At 38.3% G+C, this 27,289-nt stretch overlaps 2 protein-coding genes across 2 annotated transcripts in view; one reads left to right on the top strand and one right to left on the bottom strand.

Annotated features, from left to right (window-relative positions):
• Nucleotides 1-20,032, bottom strand: part of LOC126259189 (ubiquitin domain-containing protein 1) — a 66,548-nt gene extending 46,516 nt beyond the window's left edge. Inside the window, exons 1-3 of the mRNA XM_049955776.1 lie at nucleotides 19,827-20,032; nucleotides 19,394-19,630; nucleotides 10,906-11,028 (exon numbers count right to left, since the gene is read on the bottom strand). Of these exons, the coding sequence (XP_049811733.1) occupies nucleotides 10,906-11,028; nucleotides 19,394-19,630; nucleotides 19,827-19,908 (442 nt within the window). The 5' untranslated portion in view covers nucleotides 19,909-20,032. The remainder of the gene's footprint in view (nucleotides 1-10,905; nucleotides 11,029-19,393; nucleotides 19,631-19,826) is intronic.
• Nucleotides 20,033-20,091: 59 nt separating this feature from the next.
• The window catches only part of LOC126259167 (MMS19 nucleotide excision repair protein homolog), a 269,613-nt gene continuing 262,415 nt past the window's right edge, over nucleotides 20,092-27,289 (top strand). Inside the window, exons 1-3 of the mRNA XM_049955735.1 lie at nucleotides 20,092-20,368; nucleotides 20,476-20,714; nucleotides 26,635-26,779. Coding sequence (XP_049811692.1) covers nucleotides 20,290-20,368; nucleotides 20,476-20,714; nucleotides 26,635-26,779 — 463 coding nt within the window. The 5' untranslated portion in view covers nucleotides 20,092-20,289. The remainder of the gene's footprint in view (nucleotides 20,369-20,475; nucleotides 20,715-26,634; nucleotides 26,780-27,289) is intronic.

The following is a 27,289-nucleotide window of genomic DNA, read 5'->3' as shown; positions in this document are numbered from 1 at the left end:
TGCAACAGGTGCGATCTCTGCCCAAGGATTCAATTCAACACATATTCCATTCAAGGCAGTTAAGGATTTACTGTTTGTGAACTTTCAATAATAAATCAGTGTAACTATTTTATATGAGGCTGGAAGAGTTTGCAGGGCATGACACAGCAGAAATGGCTTCAGCATTGTATTACACACACACAAAAAATTATTTTAAAAAGAAGGCTCTGGTAAAACTTTTCTGTGATGGGTGTGGGGTACAAAACAAGAACAATATTGTGCTTCATACCCTTACATATTTTTTTGGAACATGACTGTTCTTTTAATGAAATTCGTCTCACTTTCGCAGTTCAAAGATGGAGTTACTTGAAGTAAAAAATCTTGGCCAAGTTCAGAGACTGATAAACATGAAATCCCTATATAAAAGTCTATGAAATTTAGATTACACGAGTGAAATGAAATGTATTTTCATATACAAGTATGAAGCTATTGGAAACACTCATCACTGACGTGGAGGCAACTAAATTCTACAGGTCCCAGCAAGATGTAAAAGGGCGGAAGTCTCTTTTGAAACATGGTGGGATCACTACGACCTGAAGAACTTCCCAGCCATCCAATCTCAGACGACAAGATGATATCGATCGTTTACTGGAAACTATTTGTGGAGTACACTAGCGAAATCAAGTAAGTTGGCACAGATTCTTCTGACGATATACCCATGTGGTTGAACACAGACGTAGAGGAAACTGTTTGTGATTGTTTAGAAGATGATTATGGTTTATAATTTTAAGTGAAACAATTAACTTGAAGAATCATTCTAATAACAGGAAATGCAATCATTACATCACTGTATTCCGTCTTGCTGATTTGAAATATTTTAAATAATTATGAAGTAACAATAAAATCAACATTTGGGTAAAACACTGAAAAGGAATATCGATGTTACAGCTGACAATTTATAATTTTTTCCCCACAATATCACATACTAAAATTATTACAAATATGTGACATGTTTTAGTGTAGCAAGCATTACGCAATAAGATACAATTTATTTTGATAAAACAAGGTATATGCTTTTGAAAATCATCCAAAGCTGTACATGTCCAAATGGTTCATGCAATTGAGAACACGTCCATACTTCACAGACCTACTACGTTTACTCCACCCTCAAAACCACCCTCCCACCACCAAACAGAATCCAGAACCTAAACGGATTTGAAACACGGTCATGAAATTTTCCTCCAAAAGCCTTAGCCCTACAAAAGTATCTATCTTTTCGAAAGGCCTCAACTTAGGACTTGTACGAGACCTTCTCTCCTTTTCAAGGTAGCTACTTTTTTGCCTCCAACACTACTAATCAGATTCAACCTAAGACCAATGTTGAACCCTGCCTGACTCAGTTCACTCCTACATCCAACCATGATCCATTCCCACTACCCCCAAATCACTCCCTGATAGCTTCCCAGATTTTCTTAACCTCAAACTTAGCCTCACTGTCATTCACCATATCCCTCAACCTGCAAATTAATCTTACATGCACAGAAAGAACTGCAGTCCACCATCTAAAACCTGATCCTGACCTTATAATCCTACCTGCAGACAAAGGCCCCTCTACTGTTGTTTTGAACTGTAAGAATTAAGTGGCAGAATGACTCCCCTAGCTGTCAGATACATCCACCAACAAACTTGGCCACAGTGACACCATTCCAGAGATATGGCACGATTTTCAGTCTCTCCTCAAATCCTTAGGCACATCCCAAGACCTCTCCCCAGAGTCCATCTCTCTCACCCCCTACCCCTCCCCACACTCCTACCTTCTATAGGGATCCTGAAGCCCATGAGCTCAACCACCTGGACAACCCATTCTGGCCGATTACTGTGCCCCCGCTAAGAGTGAGTGTGCTCTTGTAGACAAACACCCTCAGCCTATGACCTGCAATCTACCCTCCTATATAAAATATACCAACCATTTCTTCCACAGACACTTTACAGTTCCTGTTGCTTTACCACATAGTACCCTGCTCACCACTATGACAGGGTGTATATGCGGAAAAGGAAAAAAAATTCCCAGATTTCCCGGTTAAAAATACACTTGCTCCCAGGTGAAAACGCGCGTTTTCCGTGTTTAGTGACAGTATATTTTCCCTTACCAATCGTTTGAATGGTTATGGTTTTATACATAGGGGTAGAATTTCCCAGCACTTTAGAAAACGAAGACACGTTTTGGAAATATTTTTGATGTGCAGCAACATGTAAGCTGCGGATTTTCATATTACAAAATTATACATTGGAATTCCACCAAACACCGCATGTTACTTTCCAAATTATTGAAATCAAGATTGCGATGCACGTTTGTAAGCCAGTCGTAGATCTTGTCACGTGATCTCGCCAGCCGATGGCAGCTGATATTCAGAGCATAGGACACGTCATGTAGTCAACATCAACATCACTGTTGAGTAGCATGAACACACAAACAGGGAAGTTAATAGTTTAAATTAATATACATAGTGTTGATACAATAAAAGCAAAGCTTTCACATATAATATTGGTATCTAAGGTTAAGAAGCTAAGCTTTCGCATATAATGTTGATCTTTTCTCCGCGTGTTACTCTTAGGATATATCATACAAATGTGCCAGTAAAATTTTTAATAATGACATAAATGTCTGATCTTCAGGGTTCGAAATTCTTCTAAATGACTCGTCATCAAAGAGTTGATTTTTAAATGAGAGTCAAACGCTCTGTGATTTAATAAATTCATGGTACATTTTAGCACATAGTTCAACTTACGTAAAAGGATATTTACTTTGAAAGTAATGCTTCTCAAACCACCATTAGTAATATTTTACCGCAACCTGTTAGAAATAGGCTCTCGTTGCCAGAGAGCGCAAATAACAGGCGACACTGCGCTTGCACAGTTATCATGACGTAGGAAGCCCGCATGTATGTTTGTGTAAAATATTAAAAGATCATACATTATGGCATAAAAGAAACAAGACATCAGAGGATACTCCAAGAGCATCAGAATTTCGTGAACCATACTAAAATGTGCACATTTAAAGTACATACTCAAAGTGCACATTTGTATGTCCAGATTCCCAATGAAGTAGACCTCGACCTGATATTAAGCTTTTCAGTGTGGTTTTTCGGGATGTAAATTTTCTTGGAGCACCAGTACTGTATTATATCATGTTTGGTTCTTTGTTACGGCAAAATGCCATATGTGCTAGAAGATGAAAATGTGCACTTGAAATGCAACGAACAGTTGAAACTAGCCAGTACTGTCGAATTAAACATTTCGTTTCAAATACATTGATTGCCTCTGTGGAAAAAATTTATAAAAGTCAAATTTCTTTAGCAAACAGACAAAAATAACTTCATTGTTCTGCAAGGCAATTAATGCTTGACTGTCAGAAAATTGGAAATAAAATGAAACCTGAAACTAATGACATGCTTTAGCCTTCTGTAATTATGTGAATGCATTTTAATTCACTTGATAGCTCCCGGCCACAGATATCCGTTTGGTTTTCATTTGATGTGAGAGTAAATGAGGGAGAAACAGCAAAATCACTAAACGTAAACACGGGTCACGTGGAGACTACCCACTATAACTCAGACTGCTCTGTGTATCAGCCCCAGATCTACGACATTCGCGAACCGGGTCAATGCTAAAAAAATCGAATTTTCAAAAATATGTTCATCTTGAATTGCATATCTTTCTGAAAAGTCTGAAACAAATGTGTTCGAGGAAATGTTAAGACATATTATTTGGTCTTAAGTGTGCCAAAGTGCAGTGCCATGCCTCTTCATAACGCATTTTTCTGCCGCACGTCACTGTATTTCGCTCTATGAGATTGAAACATGTATATTTTGTAATGGATGCCATCAAACTATATTCAGGACAGTGGAAATTGAAATATCCTGTGGTGCCTCTCCTGCTCCAGTTTTACAGCCTGCCCCTCTTTTTGAAAAAAATCTCGCAATTAATAGCGGATGGGATTATTTGTAATCGGAAGAACAACAACTCTTCAAGAAATTTGCACTTTTATTGCCTATTAGTTAACAGCTTGCTGTTTTGTGTGATATAAAATTAAGTGTAGGATACATAAAACCAATAAAGACAAGGGATAAGCAAGAAATTACGCATATCTTCAATCCTTAGCTCCAAGCATTTTTTTCTCTCTAATCTTGCTACAGCTTTACACGGCGTGCATTCCTTTCTGGGGAAGAATCTATTACCTCATCAATGTTCGTCAAATGTTTTGCTATATGAAAAATCGAAATGTCATTATCTAATACTGAAAAAGCTGTTAACACGAATAATACCCAAGACTGGTGTGGTTTCTTGATCTGATTACGTCTATTTTGTCACTGTCTGTTAGCTAAAACAAAATAGGCCTTTCTAATATTGCAGCAATTTTGTAACACACACTGAATAAACGACACTGTTTTGGCACAAATGGTCATTTTTATAACACGACAGAATATAATTCATTAAGTACCAATATCAAATGCCTATTAGGCCAACTACAAGCAAAAAGCTTTATGTTAGGAAATAGTTTCACATTTCATTCATACACAACAGTTTCTCAAGCACGAGATCGAAAACTAGAATTACGAAATTTTTATATAAATTTGGAATCGTCTTATTCTTCCATAATTTGTGTGATGTCCCCATTTCTTCTCCTTCCTCGTTCTAACAAACAATCTTGTCATCAGCAACTCTGTAGCTATGCCTGCCACTGTCAAAATCTGTTCACCGATTAACTTCACTAACCCTGCCAGAATCACAGGTTTAGTTGTACCACAATTATTTTCCATTTAGGCACTATTATGTATTCGTACAACACGTTTTCCACGTTACTTCCAAAATAGGACTTAAGCGGCTGCTAGTCGGGGTCTGTACAACTCGTCCTTACTAGTATAGTGATCTGGCCAAAAATTTTCTGTCAAAATTTCATTTTCTTGGATACACTGAGCAGATAATACATAATCTTTCTCACCTGTTATTCCTGTCAGTCGTTTATTTCCAGTCTGGTAGTCTGAATCTATAGATTTCGCTAGCAATTATAACAACACTGATCATTCGCAAACCCAATCAACCACATAATCCGACAGCGACTGCCATTCATTCGTTCAGCTTTACTCCGCTTAGCTTGTATAGCCCCGTCCCCTTTTGTCTGCGGAAAGTTTATTTCTAGATGCGACGAGGATTCTCCTAACAGAGACATCACACATTCAAAAATCAACTTATGATTCATTCAGAAATCAACTTAAAATGTGTTCAAAAATGGTCAAAAACTAGCAGGGAAGCGTTTCAAAATCATATGAATAATCGATAGACAAACGTGCGCTGGATGCTAGGCGCTTTGTGAAACAAGTTCTTTTCCTCAAGAATATGAATTCGGCACCCCCTTTTCCCGGTAGCATCTATCTGCTTGTTGTGACTGCTTGCACAGCCAACAGCCACATTCCTGTAGCCAGAACCAGGAGAATCTACAACTGAAACGCGACTCAACTGCGCATGTGCAGGAGACCGCTCGTAACTCTAAAACAAATCTAATGTAAACAGTTGTGACTTCACACTCATTGGAGGTAATTTGTTGTTATGAAGCATTGCATAGTTCATTTGTTCACCGATTAACTTCACTAACCCTGCCAGAATCACAGGTTTAGTTGTACCACAATTATTTTCCATTTAGGCAGACCTTTGACACATTTTGCTGTTGGCAGACGCTTGCATGAGCACTGTGTCGTCGTCGTATATGGTGCATTTCCTTTGCAATTTCAGTTATTTTCATTTTTTCTCTTGTTTATGTTTTATTGTTGAAGTATTATTCTGCAGTAGCGGGATACAGTAATATCCTTTGTTAGAGTATCGGTTCTTACCAGTCAAAATTACAAAAATTTAACTGAAAAATAAAACAATAAAAAATTCCCGGAATTCTAAAAAATTCCCGGGTTTTTCCCAGTTTCCTCCTGGATGACAAAATTCCCGGGTTTTTCCCAGATCTCCCGGTTGTCTCGGGTCGTGTACACCCTGTATGATAACACCTCCCTTTACACTTTTTTAACACCCCTAAAGCCCATGGCCTTACCACTATTGAACACTACCTTGCTCAATTCCCAACAGATTTCAAACCAACAACCTCCTTCCTTGTCGCCATGACCAACTATATCCTCACCCACAATTACTTCTCCTTTGAAGGCATTAACGACAAACAAATCACGGGTATGGCTACAGGCACCTGCCTGGCACCATCCTATGCCAACCTATTTTCTTGGGCCATCTAGGGGAATCCTTCCTAAACACCCAGAATCCTGAACTCATCACCTGATTCAGATTCATTGATGACATCTTCGCGATCTGGATCGATGGTGAGGACACCCTATCCACATTCCTCTAGAACCTCAACATCTTCTCCACCATTTGCTTCACCTGGTCCTATTCAACCCAACAAGCCACCTTCCTAGATGTTGACCTCCACCTCAAAGATGGCTACATCAGTACTCCTGTCCATATCAAACCTACCAACCACCAGCAATACCTCCACTTCGACAGCTGCCTCATTCCATACCAAGAAGTCCCTTCCATACAGCCTAGCTGTCCATGACAGCTGCATCCCCCTCGTAAATATACTGAGGGTCTCACTGAGCTCTTCACAGACCATAATTACCCTCCCAACTTTGTACAAAAGCAGATCTCCCATGTCTTATCTCTCCAGTCACCCACCTCCTCCCAAAGTCCCACCATCTGGCCATTACCCTTGTGACTCAGTACCACCCAGGACTGAAGCAACTGAATTACATTCTCCACCAGGGTTTTGACTAAACCTTGCCATACCCTGAAATGAGCAATGTCCTACACACTATACTTCTCACCCATCCCACAGTGGTACTCTGCTGTCCAATGAACCTACACAATATCCTCGACCATCCCTGCACAATCCCTGCTCCCAACTCTGTGCCTCATGGCTCATACCCCTGTTATAGACCTAGAGGCAAGACCTATCCCATACCACCACCACCACCACCATAGTAACAAGCATTACTCATCCCATCAAGGGCAGAGATATCTGTGAAACCAGCCATGTAACCTACAAGCTAAGCTGCTTCATTCTAGGTGGGCATGACAACCAACAAGCTGTCTATCTGCATGAATGGCCATCAACAAACTGTGACCAAGAAACAACTGGACCACGCTGTTGCTGAGAATGCCACCCAACGAGACGTTCTTCATTTCAATGACTGCTTCACAGCCAGTGCCATCTGCAGCCTTCCCACCAACACCAGCTTTTCTTAAGTGTGCAGGTGAGAACCCCCTGCAATATATCCTACATTCCAATAACCCTCTTGGCCTCAAGCTTCGTTAGTCAATGTCCTTACCCATCTAGCCCCTTCCCTGTTCTCATTGCAATACGATATTTTCATTCATATGTATGCCTGAAACAAGTTTTATACTGATCGTGAAAAACTGCATTAAGGAGACATGTCCATCTTTACATGTCACCTCCTCAAAGGCATCTATGAGACCTGAAACAACCCCCAACTTCAAGAAAAATGTAGTAATTACAATTCCAATACCAGCAGATGCTGACAGGCATTGATATTACCATACTATCAGTCACTGTCACAGAATACTGTCACGAATTAACACTGATGGAAAAAAATTGCAACACCAAAAGGTAATTAATGCAGAGTAATGAAATTTTGGGAATACATTTGTCTAGGTAACATACTTAAGTGATTAAAATTGCAAGGTCACAGATTAATGTAAGCACGAGACAAGCCATTGCAAATGTGACATTCTGGTACATTAATAACCAGGGTTACCGCCAGAATGTTGAATGCAAGCATGCAACTGTGCCTGCATTGTGTTGTGCAGGTGCCAGATGTCAGTTTGTGGGACTGAGTGCCATGCCTGTTGCATTTGGCTTGTCAATACAGGGACAGTTAATGCTGTTTGTGGATGATGTTGGCAGTCTCGTCCTACAATGTCCCATATGTGCTCGATTGGAGGCAGATCTGGTGATGAAGCAGGCCAAGGCAACACACCGACACTCTGTGGACCATGCTGGGTTACAACAGCAGTATGTGGGTGAGTGTTATCCTGTTGGCAAAAACCCCTGAAATACTGTTCATGAAGGGCAGCACAACAGGTCAAATCACCAGATTGATGTTAAAATTTGCAGCCAGGGTGCGTGGGATAACCACGAGTGTTCATGCTGTCGTATGAAATCACACCCCACACCATAACTTCAGGTGTAGGTCCACGCAGACAGGTTGGTTGTAGGCCCTCAACTGGCCTTCTCCTAACCAACACACAGCCATGGTTGGCACTGAGGCAGAACCACCTTTCATTAGCAAACACAAAAGACCTCCACCCTATCCTACAATGAGCTCTTGCTTGAAACCACTAAAGTTGCAAATGGCGGTGGTTTGGGGTCAGTGGAGAGAGCGTTTGGCTCGCAGCTGTCCTTGAAGTAACTGATTTGTAACAGTTTGTTGTATCTCTGAGGTGCCAATTTCTGCTCAAATTACTGCTGCCGATGCAGTATGATGCACTAGAGCTGTACACTGAACACTATTGTCTTTCCTCTTGGTAGTGTCAGTAACCATCTGGAGCCTGGTCGTCTTGCATTCTCATGACCACTGCTGCCAGTAATCAGCTACAATGGCTGAATTTATGCCAAGTCTTTCCGCCAAATCACAGAAGGTACATTTAATTTCTCGTTGCCCTGTTACAAGATCTCGTTCTAACTCAGTGAGGAGTTGACAATGGTGTCTTTGTCACCTTAAAGACATTCTTGAGTAGTATCAATTCAATATGTCCAATCTCCAAAGTAACTAACAGTGATGACTGTTAAAGCCTATATTTGAAGCAAACCTGATTTGTATCCTCGTAGTGTTGCTACTAGTACCACTCTTATGCGAACTGTGTAAAATTTGAATAGACATCATCTTTCAGGTATAAAAAACATGCCTACCAGCTTTTGTTTATGTCACACAGATCTTTCTTGGTGTTGCGATTTTATTTCCCATCATCAGTGTATCTGAAAAAGAATGGAAAAAAATACTAGGTGCCAACATTGGGGAAGATCAGCTTGGGTTCCAGCAAAACATAAGAACATGCAAAGCAATACTGACCATTTGACTGATCTTAGAAGATAGGTTAAAGAGCAGCAAATCTATGTTTATAGCATTTGTTGGTTAGAGAAAGATTTTGACAATGTTGACAGGGAACCACAATCTGAATTTCTGAAGGTAGTAGCATACAGTACAGGGAGCAAAAGATTATTCTCAACTTGTACAGAAACCAGACAGTGTAATAAAGGGATGATGGGCATGGAAGGGAAGCAGTAATAGAGAAGTGAGGCAGAGTTGCAGTCTATCCTAAATATTATTCAATCTATACATTGTGAAAGCACTAAAAGAAATCTTGGAGAAACTTTGAAAGGAAATTGAATTTCAGGGAGATGAAATAAAAGTTTTGAGTTTCACAGATGACAATGTAATTCCATCAGAGATAGCAAAGGGCTTGCAAACAAGTAGAATGGGATGGAGAATATGTCAAAAAGACTCTGAAAGATGAACAACAACAAAAGTAAAACAAGAGTAATGGAATTTAGTGGAATTATATTGTGTGGTGTACAAGTTACCCAGACTACATCTGTCCAATATTTAAGAATGAGAGCACTTGATGACTTCTAACCAACTTTTTACATTATTTCAAGCCTTTTTGAAACTTTTTCTCTATGACTCCCCCCCCCCCCCCACACACACACACAAATAGTGAGTGGAACAACTGCTTACTATGTTTTCACTGTTCATGCAGTAAAACTTCAGCATCAAGCATCACATATGGGATTTTAAATTTTTTACTTCTTTATTAGTAACTCTATTCACAACATATTTTGCAGACACTTTACACATACACCATTGAAAGCAATGCTAGATATTATTTTATGACAGACATTTCAGAAGATACAACAACATATACATCAAAATGCATGAAAAACAAAGCTTTTGCTTCTTCGGCCATAAAGGCTTTACACACCTAATGTTAACTTTTTAAAACATTAAACCATTTATTTTAAAATACCAGGGGTCAGCAGCTTTACTGAAGGCAGTTCAAGAGTTGTGTTAACTACAGTAATTCACAGCGGCCAGAGAAGAGAGAATTTAAAATGCGCACTGGGAATAGCAAGGAAAGTATTCCTGGAAAAAAACAAATTTTTTAACATCGAATATCAAGTGTTAGGAAGCATCTACTGAAGGTATTTGGAGTGTAGTCTTGTACAAAAGTGTGAAACATGGGCAATTAGCTGTCCCGAGATGAAGAGAACTTTTGAAATTCGGTGTTGTAGAAGAATGCTGAAGATACAGGGTTGATCAAATAACTAATGAGATGGTACTGGACTGGAACTAGGGAGGAAAAAATTTATGGTACAATTTGGCTAAAAGAAGGGATCAGTTAATAGGACACATCCACAGGCATCAAGTGAGTCGGCTGGTGGGATGTAAAAACTGTAGGGGAAGATCAAGGCTTCAGCATAGTAAGCAGATTCAAATGGATGTACATTGCATTAGTTATGCAGTGATGAAGAGATTAGCACAGGATAGACTAGCAGGAAGTGTTGCATGAAACAAGTCTATGGGTGAAGTCCAACAGATAGCTGACAAAGCTTCCAGGATTCAGATATTTGAAGCCGAATTTGTCTTGCAAATTGATACACGTGTACAATGTTATGTACTGCAATAAGCACCAACCAAAAATGTTTATTGATTGACTATTGCCACGAGTAATGTCTCACAGTTGCTCTTTTAACAGTGTGATGTTCATAAAATGTTGCTGCAGCACATTCAGGACACACACTGTCACTAGTACACAAAATACTTCACAGGCTATATAAAAGATAAATTTTACCTGAGCATTCTGCTGGGGAATCTCTACCATTATCTTCTTTCACAATGTTGATGGGATACGACAAACAATACACAGGCACTTGGTAACGAGTGCCAAGCTCATCATAGCATTCAGTCAAGAAACCTGCAAATACAAACTCATTTCAATGATCTGTGAACAAGATCTGTCCATATCAAAATTTATTCCATGGTTGTGACTGGAAATGAAATCACAGGTACAAGCAATGTTTCAAGGATCATGGGCTGCTTTTCAACAGAGATTTTTCCCACAGCAGAAGAAATGTCTGCTCCACACAATCCCATGCAATGTGCAACCATGAACCACGCTGGTATGCATCTTTTATGTATCTGATTATTTTATAGCAATATGTATTTTACATCTTTAATAGGTTTGCACGCTGCAGTATTATAACAAGAAGGGAAATCTAAAGACAGCATAAATCTCCACATCATGCACACACTACATAATTTTTATACACATTTTAATTCCACACGGGTAAGTATGAAGGGGGGAGACCAGTGTAAAATTTTTTTAGTCTAATTTTCTATTGGCTTAAAATGTTCCTTAGAGACTTTATTTTTAAGATACAGTCAGATAAAGTGTGAAATAAATCTTATAATCTGTTAAAACTGTGATTTATTGCACAACTGTCTGGCACATCAGAAAACTCGAATGGAACTGATGTAATATTATAACAGTTAACAATGGAATAGTGGTCCTGTTACTTCCAGACAGTATCAAAGATGGCATTAATATCAACTAAAATACTATTCTGAACAAAATTTCTTTTTATAACATCGTAAACAGTTTGAAAGGACGCACTAGTCTGATGCAGGCATAACTTGTCATTTTGTATGTTTTTCATGCACAGTAAAACAAGAGTGCTTGAAAACGACAAACAAATGAATAAGGACAGAAAAGGTTTAAAAAGTAATCCTAATCATGCACAAAAATCTGTATCTATACTACTACACTGTCCGGTCACATTAATGTGGCCACCTGCCGAAAGCCTGAATAACTACCTCATGCAGTAAGGACCACATTGAGGCACACAGGAAGTGAGTCAATGCAGTTCTAGAAGGTAACGAGGGGGGGGGGGTGGACCGGCAGCCAGAGACTGTGGTCAAGTGTGTGTGAGCTGCATTTGCATGAACGTGTGTGTGTGTGTGTGTGTGTGTGTGTGTGTGTGTGTGTGTGTAATGTTGTCTGTTTCAGAAAAAGGCCTCCCAGCTGAAAGCTTGTGTGTTTAATAGTCTTTTCGTTGTGCCTGTCTGCGACCTTGGGAACATCTTTGCTATACGGTGAGTAGTGTCCTATCCTTTTCATAGCATTGTCATTATTCCGGCCTGGACTTTCCATAACTGAATATTTATTTTGTGTCACTGTTGTTGTTAAATGAAATGAGAAATAAGTATGTGTTCACCTTGAAAAAGACAGATTTCTTAAGGATGACCAATAAATTGCTGAGTCAAATTTTCCTTTCTGCGAAAATAATCACAATTACGACGACAAACCACATCCTCACTAAAGGAATCTATATTGACCACTGATTTATCCACAGAACGTTTTTTCCCCAAGGATTTTTAAACTGATATTCTTAAGCTTCCTTTTATTTCTCTAACACTCCTTTGTCAATCTTCACAACAGTGTTCTTGCTTATGTTCAGATCTGCAGCATTTCTATTGATTACATTGTTATAAAGGAGACAGTAGGCCCCCACTACATTTTTTAGTCCAAAGTAGGCACATAATGCCTAAACCATTTCTTTCAAATGACCTTGTACTGCAATACCCTGGTACAGAGAATGGTGGGGAACTTTTCCACTCATATAACTTTCAATGAACTTCTTTCTGACAATATAAGTACCACACAACAAATAAAAAGTAGCTCTTGGAACTGTAAACACTATAAACATCACAGGGTGCAAGATTCATGCAGGCCAGCAAGATGCGTTAAACACAGTGCAGGCAGGGTGAAGGTTTGGCAATTTTGGGCGTTTGCAGCAGCTGGCATAGTCCATATCAATTCAGGCAGGCTAGGAAAAAATCTTACCTTCATAGCCTCGGACGTTATTGAATTTAGCATATGTTAAAATAAAGGACTAAGTAAGGACCATGTATTTTTTTTGTTTTCTCCAAAACGAAATTCTGCTCCGAGATATAGCCCTGGGCATACCATTTTGAAGATGCAAATTTGGGAATTTTTTTTAAAATGTTTCATCTCTGGAACAGTTCTAGATATTTTGTTGTTTTTTTATTTGAAAGATAATTGCTTTATGATTACAAAGAAATCCTCCATTTGGACTCATCTGTCAAAGTTCATTTACTATACCTTTCTGAACTTTTTTTATAATTTATGGATTTTTTTCCCCCTCAAAAATGTCAATCCATAAAATTTTGATTTTTTTTCCCCTGTTAATCAGTACCATATAGTTCCACTTTTAGTTTGAACAGGTTTTATAAACAATTGGAAATTTTTGCCATACATAAAACCTGTTTTATTACCACATTATCAAATAACAGACTCATAAAAATCGAAACATAGCCTTATTTAACAGAATTTTAGTTTTGAAAGATGAGTAAGAGACTCATTTTTCAAGCATTTTAAATGGTTCCAAAATGGATGAGAAAGGTACAAAGACTTAAAGGCTTCAATTTATACAACTTCTGAGCACTCTGTTTTGTACTGAAATTAGCCAGTCAAAGACCTAAAAAGTGTTCCACAGCTTCAGTATCTTCCTTTGACATAGAGTGATGCCTTCCAGCTGAACCAATAGGAACTGTAGCCCTTACAACCTTCAAAACACTGAACAGGAAATAAGAACTGATGGTGTTGTTCTTGTCCTTCAACTGGAAACCTATATCCAGCAGCTGGTCCATGTGGTAGCATAAAGTTAACTACAATTTCATTTAACTCATAACTGGCATCTATAATCTCTGCAATCCATCAGTCACAGTCATACACACACACCACAAACATTCCCTTTCTCAAGTTTTGAATCTGAATATTACCCTGCTGTTTCTGAGGTGTTGGCCAAACAAAAGAAATTTCTTCTTTCTTGCTCTTTAAAGTGTGTGCAATATGAGGTCACCCATCACTTTGAGTCCAAAAGTGCGTCTTCTGAATTCCTTTCACAGGAGTAGTTTGTTTGGACCATTCATCTTTTTTCTGCTCACGGAAATTTTCAATTTTCTCTTTGGACAAAAGAATGAGGGCTGTGGATGTGCAAGATTTCACGACTCTCATAAAAACTTCAGCATTCTGAACCACAGGTGTATTTGGTCTGGAAAGATTATGTTTTGTAGCATGATGCTTCAGCAGGCATCCACACCATCACAAGGCCCCTTCCTGTGACCAGTAGCACTGTATACCCAGTTAGTTGGCACACATGACTCACTCAATCCAAACAGCTGGTAACTATTTTTTAAATGACTAGGAGCAGCATCAGAAATGATGATGATCATCTACGCCACCTGTTTGCAGTTCAATAATTTTGCACACTGCTAGCAAAGCATGTGCTGAGTCATGTCGTTGTGATCTTCCTTTCTCTCTTTGCTCCGTTTCTTTCGCTGATCATTCCTCTTCTTTCTTCCTTCTTCGTAACGCAGCTATATCTCAGTGTTTTCAATGCAGAAATGTAGTGAGAAGGGGCCACATGTGTGTGGTGGTTCACGATATCATAGTGCTGTGAGGGAGCATCACTCGTGCCTCTGGTTTGAGAAGACTGACAACTGAAGTATGAACATTTCTCAAAAGAAAAACAGGTATGTGCTCTCTTTTCGTTCAAAACTATAAGTAGTAGCGTAGCTAGTACTATCTATTGTTCTACAAAACTGAATGAGCGCGACACGTTTGATGAAGTTTCAACCTCAAAAGAAGTTTATTGATACCAATTAGCTGAAATGAAACAAAAAAAGAAAAACATCCAATCCAGAAGTCACTCACAGTTAGAGTAATTAATTAGTTTCTAATGTGTGTGTAGTGGTCATTAATACTTAAAAGATCATTTCCATAATTCTATCGCTGTCCGTTTATGAGTTGCTAAGCAATGTATCAACAAGCTGACTATGCAATGATTAATATTTGTCGTATCCCGACAGTAAATCGCTTATCACTTGCTTTAAGCATCAAGATGATTACTATGCTGCTCATATAAGTCTTTGATAGTTATTATCAAGCTAATGTCCATAAATTGCAGTTAATGTTACTGAATCCTACACACGACGATAACACCCGACATCCAGCCGCATTTCTTGAACTCCGCGCCGATATTTGAGAAGTCGTGCACGATTTGTTTGCACCAAAATCGGGCTGTGGTTCCCCAGAATAATTTTTAAATCAACTGCGAACCCACAGTAAATTAACAATTCTATGCCCATTCATGAAAGTTACAGCAGATCCGCACTCGACGACTACTTTATTGCGCACTCGAGCAAAATGGAAGTTCTTTCCCTTGCAAAGAGAAAACATATCATGCATAATGCAACACGGTTATTTGCTAATTCAAAACATATTTATATCTATCTCATTAAAACTCATTACCTATTAAATGTTGTACATAATTAAATTCTTTACTCTGCAAATAATCAATAAAATTTAGAAATGAATGACTTGTATACAAAAAAATCTCAAGTTGATATGACGTAAGGGTCACTACTGGTTTCGACTCCCCAACACTCACGTGACGCAAGGTAGATCAGACTATATAGGACATACTCATGTAATATCGTGTGTCATCACTTATAACTGCAACACTTGTAGTCTTGTATTGAAAATACGTCACTCCTGTAAAAATTGAAACCTGGTCATTACTCCAACAATACCCTCATATTTCTTGTGGGAGGATTACAGACCAGTTCTCAGCAAAATCACAGTGAAGCACTAAACATAGTTCTACAGCCTGTACACAACCTTTCACTTCTGCAATGTGGTGTTGCAATTTCTTCAGATGCTGGGGTGCTACTGCTTTCACTGACAATTTACCAAGTTCATCAATGAATGAAACTGTCAAAGTCAACAGTCTTTTTCAGTTGGTTTATTTTCCTCCCATGTAATTTCTGCAGAGTTATCAGCTACGTCTTCCAGGCCAAAAATCTGTAAAGACAGTCCTCCCTTTCCAGGGCAGTTAACACATCCTCGAAACAAACAAGTCTCTCGCTTTACGTAACAGACTACTAATGACTTCACACACCCAACTAAGATGTCATATGTCACGTGCTCCAGTAAGTTCTTCAAAGTCACAACACACAGTTCAAAATTCGCACAGTACACACATAAAAAAGACATCTCTAGGTGGGTGTGGAACTACCCACTTAGGTCGTAGTGCATAAAATTTTGATCTTCCAATATGTGAAGTTGTATAGTTGCTCTTATAAATTGCAAAAGTTTCTTTAATACTGCGAGTTGTGTATCTCTTCACTTTCACAACTTACTGACCGTCAACTGTTACAGTTACAGTGCCTTTTTTGTTGGCACTCTGGCAAGAACAGTCCCATTTATCTTCCAGATAAAATGACTGCACTATTTGAACTCGAGCTGCTTCTACGGGATGACCATAATAGGGATCTGGTCTTCCAAAGGCTCCTTTTACAGACCTCACATTTCTTGGTTTGTCTAGTATGTAATTTGATCCTGATGGAACGTGGCTCTGAAAAATTCCTGGCAAGAAGTGCAAGAGTGCTTTGTTTCATTTTCTTCTGAAGATGGAATCTCTACTTTGAAGAGTGTGGTCAGTTTTGCTGTAGTGTATTCATCCATAGCTTTACTAATTTCTCTGTACTTTCCTCATGTGTAGAGCTTATGACTCGACTTCACTGACCACGGTTTCTTGTAAGGACTAACACCTACCCCTGTAGTTCACTGATTCAGAGTATTTAATTCTTCCTCTACTATTGCAAAATCGGAAATACGGAAGCGTCCGATCCCGCCCGTCTGCTTTGACCCATGAGGTCACAAATATGGCGGAAACAAAAACAAACACACACACTTTCCACAAGTAGCCTAATGACACTAACGGGACAAGCGCGGGAAATGGGGTGTTTTGGGTGGGGGGCAAACTAAATATACACAAATTTAGACGCCTTGCGTAGCTACAACGTGTAAGTGAAGACAGCCATGCACGAATACCCACCCACCTCCCCAGGGGTCGTAACCCCTGCAACCCATAGAAGATAAAGATGCTTCAGCAGTTGATTAGTGTTTTTTGTCTTTAAAAAAAAAAAAAATCTCACGGGATAGAACGAACAGATCAGAAAGATAAATATAATAAACTAAAACAGAAATTGGAGGAAACAGATAATTAAAATAAGTAATAAGTATTTTTAAATTAAAAAAAAAAAAAAATCTCACGAGATAGAACGAACAGATCAGAAAAGTAAATAAAATAAGATAAAACAGAACTGGAGACAGCCACACACAAACCAAACTCCGCACCATCATGACGTCACACACGACAACACCGTTACGTCACGGGTCAAAGCCGACGCGTGGGATCGGACGCTTCTGTCGACCCGCAAAATCTACATCATCTGCACCATGGGGAGGCTTCACCTTGTTCACATACTGTCACTGTTGTTATTCTGTCAAAGCATTTAGGACATAAAAAGTCGTCACTGGGAACATCTTCACTTTGTAACAGAGTCTTCGAATGAGAGCACTTATTCCCTTTGTCATATATATCACTCTTTTACAGATATGCAAATAGTCAGCACACTTCACTCTCCTGTGGATCCAGACAGAAGACATTTCAAACAGTCCTTTTCACAAAACACACTACAACTGTGTCAACTGGTAAATTCCTCACGAAAACACAGATGTCACTGGATGGCCTCAGATTTCTTAGATGCTTCTTCAGTAAAAAAATTAGCACTGAACAACTACAATATAGAAACCTGTAATGAACAAACAAGACAAAGAAACACAAGAAACTACAACAAAGTGTAAGAAATATCTGCAACAATGAAAGTGAATTGAAATAAATGCAACAAAGACAATAGAAATAAACATTGTAATAAAGAAATTAGTAATACATTTATTCAGTGAAGACATACATTACCCTTTAAAGTTAAAAATAAATAAATAAATGATTCTTTAAAATAAATCCTGTCAACCTTAAATGTGGAAACTCTCCTTTAGTGCTACAGGATACTAATCAAGAGAAGAAAATATAACTTTTCTGGATTGGCATTTTTGGGAAAAAAATTTCTGTAAATTATAAAAAAAAAATTCAAAAGGTGGCAGTAACAGAACTTTGTCAGATATGTCCAAACCGAGGATACCATTGTAATCATAAAGCAATTATCTTTCAAATAAAAAACTAACAAAATATCTAGAACTGTTCCGAAATTTACATCTTCAAAAGGGTGTTTGCAGTGTCATCTATGGAGGCCTGTATTTTGAAGCAGGAATTTTTTTGGAGAAAACAAAAAAATGTGTGTTTCTTACTTACATCTGAATTTTAACGTATGCTAAATTCAATAACATTAGAGACTATGTAGGTAAGCTTTGTGCCTGATGTGATACAAATTATGCCAACAATACAGATATTTTCTTTCTTTTTTAGTATTTGTATGTGTTCTGTTCTGTATCTGGTCTGTTGGCACATTCCACATAACATTTATCATGGAATATGATAAATGGAACAAGCAACCTGACCCTAAATCATAAGGCAAGATGCACACACAACAAGCACACAATTATGAACACAATACTGGACTGTATGAAATGCTCTATATTATATTATTTCCATTTCCAAATTGAATTCTTTGTGATCACTAAGGATTAGTTTTTTGGTGGTACTGTTGACAAATTTCTGAACTTTCCTATACCATTACTCTTTTTTTTTCCTCTTTGCTGACAATACATGATTTTTCATTCATTTCCCTGTAGATTAGGAAAGTTTGCTTATTTTACCATTTAAGGCAAAAGGGCTTTAAAAATTGTTCATTAAAAAGTGAAGATTCCTACTGGGGTATGGTACAATTAGTAATACAATACTTCAGATACTGTTCTGGGTACTAATATATTACAATTTCATTAAACAGAGTTCTACATATCTCCAAAAACCTGCACCATATAACATACAATTGGGTCACGACAATCTTATAGCTAAGCACTATATGCCTATAATACTCTGACTTAACATATTTCCCTGTGGCAACTGGTTAGCATTTAATAAACTCATCAATAAATAAAGTATGGATGACTAAAAAATTATTGTATTACTTCTGAGGTTTTGTCAGCATGTTTCATAGGTGAGCTTAAATGTGTGTGTTGGGGTAGGTGGGACGATGCAACTGTATACAAACTGACAAGCATTTGATGCTTTGGTTAATTTTTTTTTATTACTATACAAGATAGGAATTGCATGGAATCAAACTTTGCAATTGACATAATTGGACTAATGTTGAACTTGACTGTAGTTCATCTAATGATACGGATCAATCTCACCCAGCACATATTTACAACGTAATAAATAAAATTTTATTACCATTAGGAACTGATATGTTCGCCCCATCTAGGATGGCTTGCGCAAGTTCATAATCTGATGATTCTGCTGCTACCGCTGCAGCTCGTAAGGCATCCCAAATCTCCTTCCGACCGTCAAAAGCTGGTGCTGTGTCCCAGAACTCATCCCTTTTGCTTCGCAATTGTCCTTCTGTCAATGGCACATCAGACTTCCACCGAATTGTCTCATGACACAGGGGATGGTTCTTACGGGTGTTTCCTTCAGACAGAATCGAAACAATGCCATTACAATATTGTACAATAATGTCCTATTGACCACTTGTAATTACAATCTACTGTTAATATTTCTAATAGCCGTGATACAGAATTACAGGCTGGGAGGGCTCCGTTTGCATTATTTACAAAATCTGTAAATTACACTCTATTCGCTAAGGTGGAACGGAGATAAGATTTACCTGAATTTGGCCTCGTTATATTGCCTGAAATATCTTCTGTGGCGTCATCTCTATTCCTCCTAATTCCTATACATCCTCCCATTCTGAATGCCCATTAACTAAAGGCATTTCAAATATATTTTTCAGCATTTCGCATGCTTCGCGAACCATTTTCTGACCGTACCCATTTCTTTGACAAAGCGACATTTGCGCATCACTGTTTTAATTCACGGTTTGTGGTGTAGAGGACTCTGTTGTATGTTGTTTTCGTCAGTGTCTTTGATTTGAATATTTACATTTAGGCTGAAGTTGTGTCTTCGATTAAAAGTGACAACTAAGATTCTTATGATACAAAAATGTGTTTATTTTCTGTATTCTTGTTATGAACTGATACGGATTTACTGTTAGTGTTCGCTATTGTTGGTTTCTTTCGAAAGCTGAAGTAAATTGCTAGACAGCGCTTTTAAGCTTCACACGTGTTGTGATGGATGTCAGCGGAAAACTGTCGGCAATATTGCGCGATGACGGCAATTTGGGAAAAGCATGTCATGAACTTGCAGCAGGTGATAATGAATGTAGAAATGACCGACTAGAGCAACAAAGTTTCTTTCGAATGCACTTCGCTAGCTAGTCAATGATTTGTTTTTGATACTGTATATGTGTATTGCAGACATAAAAAAACATCATAGTCGCCTGCTGGAAGTGGTTGAAGGACTTCATGATCCACTGACCGATACAAGACCCAATATAAGAGAGAGAGGTGTCCGAATTCTTGTAGACGTTCTTCGTCTGCTGCCAGGTGACTTTTTGACGGAGAATGAACTCTCTTTCCTTCTTAGGTTCTTCACAGACAGACTGAAAGATCACCATTCTGTTGTACCCACGGCTCTACGAGGAATTTTCACCATTGTAAGTTAATATTTTTTCTCTACAGTGTCACACGAGAGTCTTAAATAGTTCCTCAGTAAATGTTGCTATCTGATAGTGCACCCTTCGCGGCTCAAGAATCTTGATCCTATGACAGACAGACATTTAGGTGCTGTTTTCTAAGCCTCCTTGCACTGAAGGAAATCAGAATAGCAAGCTGTCAGATTTACTGCCCTCTCCCTCTTTTTTCCCCTTATTCAGCATTACATTTTAGAGGCAAATTATGAATCATTATGCGTGGCTGTTTTCCATATTTCACGTCTCTGAGTACTACATGCACAAAGCAAGCCAAATAGAGCTTTTTAAATTGCTTATCATTTTTATCTCTTAATTCCAAATTAATCTTTTGCCTATCTACACCCTTAATAGTATTAACAAATGCAGTTTTGGCAGACCTATGTAGGTATCAGCAGTAAAACAATTGTTAATGATTTGGGATTTCACAGAATGGTTATTCGTAAAATTTTAATGAATGGCAGAGGCGGCATGTACTGTTCCTGCTCTATGGTTGACAGGTTCTGATATGTACCCTTGTCCACTCAGTAAATTAATTATCCTTGTAAATCTAACATTTCATAACAAAACATTTGTTTTAAAATGAAGTCCATAATTCTCAGCATTCAGTGTTCGTTGCGAACATCAGCACACTTCGCTTTGGCATCTGTAAGTAAAATTTAACCATGTGAATAAGTCATAGGCAGTCTCCATTAAAACTTTTTGCAATACCAGGTTGTTTCTTCCATCTGGTATGCAAGGGCCAAAATGGATTCTCTGAAGATTGGTTTCAAGTCATCATTTCATGGAGAATAGAACCTGACAAAACTGCATGTCCAGGACTCAATAAAGACGTCGTGTGACGTCATACATGCACAAAGAGAAAGAGAACAGAAAACTGATAGTATTGTATCAGCATATGCATAAGTTTTTGGAATGTAGGTTCTGATGACAGACCAATCTCTGGTGTAGCCAGAGGTCCAGGTTAGGCGTAAAGGTGACAGTTTATTTGGCAGTATCAAAGACTTCAATTAATCCCACATTTCTGCATCTACTTTTGTACTCTCTCATCCACTGTGAAATCAAGACAAAGGATATTTCCCATTGTACTTGCTTATTAGGGTTTCTTCCTATTTCAGACACAGATGGAGTGCAGAAAGACTTTATTCATAATGCAGCTGACTTTATTATGTGAGATGCAAAAGGTGCTTCAAATTCAAGAGAACATAAAGCAATTAAAAACTTTACATTTTTACTGGAGATGGTACCTAACTTCATGATGTCTGCGTAAGACAAATATATGCATTCATATTTGAGTCTGCCGTGAATTTTTAATATGAGGAAGGTATGGTGGACACCAGCTCTAAAGCGATCTCTCTCTCTCTCTCTCTCTCTCTCTCTCTCTCTCTCTCTCTCTCTCTCTCTCTTGTGTGTTAATTAGACCCTTGATAAGTATGCTTATATCAACCATCATTAGTTTTCAGAAACAGCTTTTGGAAAAAAAAAAGAAAATATGGAGGGCAACAACATTAAGACCATATACTAAACCTCAGTGGCTCGTTTTATGTCACCCCTGCTTTCTTTCTCTCTTCCACCCTTGCACCCCTTTCTATAAAATGATTTGTTATTGCGTAGTAAGTACCATTAATACCATGTTATTTTAGTTTTTGTAGCAAGATTTTAATAACATGAAAATCCAAGAACTTTGCAGTCTCCCATAAGACATACATGACAGTTATTGCTATTTAGCTAAGCTAAAATTTTCCAATGAGAACCAGAGGTGCAAATGGATCTAAGCACTGGGACTAACATCTGAGGTCATCAGTCCCCACCAGAGATACCATTAAGAAGCTACACACACACATCTGCTTATTATTGTACCATAACCCACATTTTAGGTGAGAAACTGCGAGTGTGGTCTCAGCTTTCTGAGACTGCAGACGCGTGTGCAAGTTGCGTTTATGTGAGTGTGTGTATGTGTGTCTACTGCTGACAAAGACCTTAATGGCTGAAAGCTTTAATTGTGTGAATCTTTTTATTGTGCCTATCGCGACTCAGCATCTCCACTACATGATGAGTAGCAACTTTCCTTCTCTAATATTGTTACATTCCATCCTGGATTTTCCATTGTTTGATTTAAACTGAGAGAACTGATACAATTAAGAGGAAATTTTTTTATTAAAATTCTTGACCAAGTTTTCGGTACATATAAATATACCTTCATCAGAAGTAAAACTTCTAAAATTACATCATGCAATGGAGAATAATAAAACCATTATGCCAAAGGTGTCGTCAGTAATTAAGACATCATCTCCATTTGTACAACATGTGTAATGGGCGCAGGGTCAAAGCGAACAGTTTAGCACCATTACTTCGCCTATATAGTTGTCTGTTAGATGAAGTTGCTGCACCAAGGAAGCTGTCAGTACGAGCTGAAGCCTTTTGATTTCAATCAATGCAGCTACTCCCAGCTACTGCACTGGGAGTGTTCGTATATTGTATGATTAAATGGTGAAAAAACCAGGATGGAAAAACAACAGTATTATGAAAAGGATAAATAGCTACTTATTGTATAAAGGTGATGTCAGGTTGCAGACAGGTACAACAAAAAGACTGCTAATTTGACCTTTTGGCCAAAAGGCCTTCTTCTGATGTAGAAAACACATGCACATTCACTTGCTACTGGGACTAGACTGCAGTCGGAGAGAGTGGTCATGTGTATATGAGTTGTGCTTTTGTCCAAAAGCTCAAATATATAGCAGTGTTTTTGTAGTGCCTGTCTATGTTTCAATGACTCCTTTATATGATGAGTAGCATAATATTGCTGTTGATTGTATGATTAATATATGTAGTCATCATAACGTCATTGTTTGTCCTGTGTGTAGTGGTGTAAAATGCATGGGCAAAAGCCTAAAATTCATAAATACTGGGGCATTTATGCATTTTAAAGATTAATTAATAATAGATGTTCATAAAAAAAATTAAGCTGATGTTTTGTATTAGAGGAGGTGATTTGCAACACTGTTTCTGTAGTGTTTGAGTAATAAAGTTGGAAAAGCTGCTTGAAAGTTAGGTGAGTTATTGTTGTTGTTGTTGTTGTGGTCTTCAGTCCTGAGACTGGTTTGATGCAGCTCTCCAAGCTACTCTATCCTGTGCAAGCTTCTTCATCTCCCAGTACCTACTGCAACCTACATCCTTCTGAATCTGCTTAGTGTATTGATCTCTTGGTCTCCCTCTACGATTTTTACCCTCCACGCTGCCCTCCAATGCTAAATTTGTGATCCCTTGATGCCTCAAAACATGTCCTACCAACCGATCCCTTCTTCTAGTCAAGTTGTGCCACAAACTTCTCTTCTCCCCAATCCTATTCAATACCTCCTCATTAGTTACGTGATCTACCCACCTTATCTTCAGCATTCTTCTGTAGCACCACATTTCGAAAGCTTCTATTCTCTTCTTGTCCAAACTGGTTATCGTCCATGTTTCACTTCCATACATGGCTACACTCCATACAAATACTTTCAGAAACGACTTCCTGACACTTAAATCTATACTTGATGTTAACAAATTTCTCTTCTTGAGAAACGCTTTCCTTGCCATTGCCAGTCTACATTTTATATCCTCTCTACTTCGACCATCATTAGTTATTTTACTCCCTAAATAGCAAAACTCCTTTACTACTTTAAGTGTCTCATTTCCTAATCTAATCCCCTCAGCAACGCCCGATTTAATTTGACTACATTCCATTATCCTCGTTTTGCTTTTGTTGATGTTCATCTTATATCCTCCTTTCAAGACACTGTCCATTCCGTTCAACTGCTCTTCCAAGTCCTTTGCTGTCTCTGACAGAATTACAATGTCATCGGCGAACCTCAAAGTTTTTACTTCTTCTCCATGAATTTTAATACCTACTCCGAATTTTTCTTTTGTTTCCTTTACTGCTTGCTCAATATACCAATTGAATAACATCGGGGAGAGGCTACAACCCTGTCTCACTCCTTTCCCAATCACTGCTTCCCTTTCATGCCCCTCGACTCTTATAACTGCCATCTGGTTTCTGTACAAATTGTAAATAGCCTTTCGCTCCCTGTATTTTACCCCTGCCACCTTCAGAATTTGAAAGAGAGTATTCCAGTTAACGTTGTCAAAAGCTTTCTCTAAGTCTACAAATGCTAGAAACGTAGGTTTGCCTTTTCTTAATCTTTCTTCTAAGATAAGTCGTAAGGTTAGTATTGCCTCACGTGTTCCAACATTTCTAGGGAATCCAAACTGATCTTCCCCGAGGTCCGCTTCTACCAGTTTTTCCATTCGTCTATAAAGAATTCGCGTTAGTATTTTGCAGCTGTGACTTATTAAACTGATAGTTCGGTAATTTTCACATCTGTCAACACCTGCTTTCTTTGGTATTGGAATTATTATATTCTTCTTTAAGTCTGTGGGTATTTCGGCTGTCTCATACATCTTACTCACCAGATGGTAGAGTTTTGTCATGACTGGCTCTCCCAAGGCCATCAGTAGTTCTAATGGAATGTTGTCTACTCCCGGGGCCTTGTTTCGACTCAGGTCTTTCAGTGCTCTGATAAACTCTTCACGCAGTATCTTATCTCCCATTTCATCTTCATCTACATCCTCTTCCATTTCCATAATATTGTCCTCAAGTACATCGCCCTTGTATAAACCCTCTATATACTCCTTCCACCTTTCTGCCTTCCCTTCTTTGCTTAGAACTGGGTTGCCATCTGAGCTCTTGATATTCATGCAAGTGGTTTTCTTCTCTCCAAAGGTCTCTTTAATTTTCCTGTAGGCAGTATCTATCTTACCCCTAGTGAGACAAGCCTCTACATCCTTACATTTGTCCTCTAGCCATCCCTGCTTAGCCATTTTGCACTTTCTGTCGATCTCATTTTTGAGACGTTTGTACTCCCTTTTGCCTGCTTCATTTACTGCATTTTTATATTTTCTCCTTCCATCAATTAAATTCAATATTTCTTCTGTTACCCAAGGATTTCTATTAGCCCTCGTCTTTTTACCTACTTGATCCTCTGCTGCCTTCACTACTTCATTATTAGGGGAAATAAATTGGACTGTAAACATAACTTTTTGTGTCTCTAATGTGATCAGTTTTATCTTCACAGCAGTGCAGTCATACAGAAGTTGATAAAGAGAAGAGCAGAATATAAAATTGTAGTCTGGCTCAGATGTTACTACATCTAACAATAAAGAATTTTTTTTCTTCACTGAAAAGGCAGTTTAACATTTAAGAATACATTTACCATCAAGAAACACATGCCAGCTGTTTAACACATCCAGTAATAATTTTGTTGTCAGTAATCATTCTTCAATAATATTCAGAGATTTGACATGGATTATAAAGTATATTACGTTACAAAGCGATGACCTAAGGACAATGTTTTTTTATTTTTTTTATAACTCGGCTGTCACTATACAGCTGTTCAACATTGTGTGTGTGTGTGTGTGAGAGAGAGAGAGAGAGAGAGAGAGAGAGAGAGAGAGAGAGAAGAGCAGAACTGGTAAAAAGAAAAAGGACATTATAGATGATAAGCAGATGTCAGCAACATGCACCCTTCCTTGGTACAACAAATTGAAATGCTAAGAAAAAGAAACCTTGCTACTCTCTTCTTTCTTCTCATTCTTATTAATAAAAGCAATGACTTTCAGTATTGAAAGTAACATCTCATCCCTTATTTTAATTGATAAATTATTCATTCTAGCAGTTAAAGCTTTAAAAAGTGCTTTTTTATTAATGTCCAGTTTTAGGCATTTAAAAATGCTTTGAGCAAATTCCCAGGCAAATGCCCATTTATAAATGTCCTGCCCACTGAGCATTTGCTTGGGCCATATCACTACCTGTGTGTATTATTCCATGGTAATTGCTTTTGCATTCTAGTTACAGATGCACAATGTGCCTGCCAAGCTGCCAGATTACCTTCTGATTGAAATGAATCAGCATGTTAGTTGTCAAACTCAGTTGCAAGCTGATCGGTTCACTATATATAATATCATCAGCCAGTTAGTGAAGGTATACCCAAATGGTAAGTTGAAAGTTTGAAAATAATCAAGTAACAATATCAATTTAAAATGAAGCAAATAAAACTCTAGTGTGATCCTTGTTCTTCCCAGCGAGTTAAACTAATATTAAATTATTTTGTTACCAGTCCTGTGAGTTTGGCGAAACAGCTTAATATTTTGATGGTTGTTACACGCAGCACCTTTTGGCAATGTTGAAATGGTGTTTGTGTTTTCTTTATTAAGGTAGTGCCTGATGTTGGTCCACTCACTCACTGTCACTGTCACTACCCCTGCTGCTGCTATGTCTTTTATCTTGGAGCACATGTTGCTTATTGTGACCAGTAACAAGGTGCCCCCTCCCCCTTCCTCAGAGCTGAGTTGATAGTTTCCATTTCTATTTAAAGAGGTCGTCATCGATCCTAATTATGTTGATTTCCTTTATTATGCTACCCTAAACTCTAATGACTCTGCACACTACTCTGGTCCATTTAAAACTGGTTATATGGCTTTCATCCACGCTGTGATCAGACTGC

This window comes from Schistocerca nitens, chromosome 1 (genome assembly GCF_023898315.1).
Source record: "Schistocerca nitens isolate TAMUIC-IGC-003100 chromosome 1, iqSchNite1.1, whole genome shotgun sequence".
NCBI classification, from domain to species: domain Eukaryota; kingdom Metazoa; phylum Arthropoda; class Insecta; order Orthoptera; family Acrididae; genus Schistocerca; species Schistocerca nitens.
This window is presented reverse-complemented; position numbering and strand designations above follow the sequence as displayed.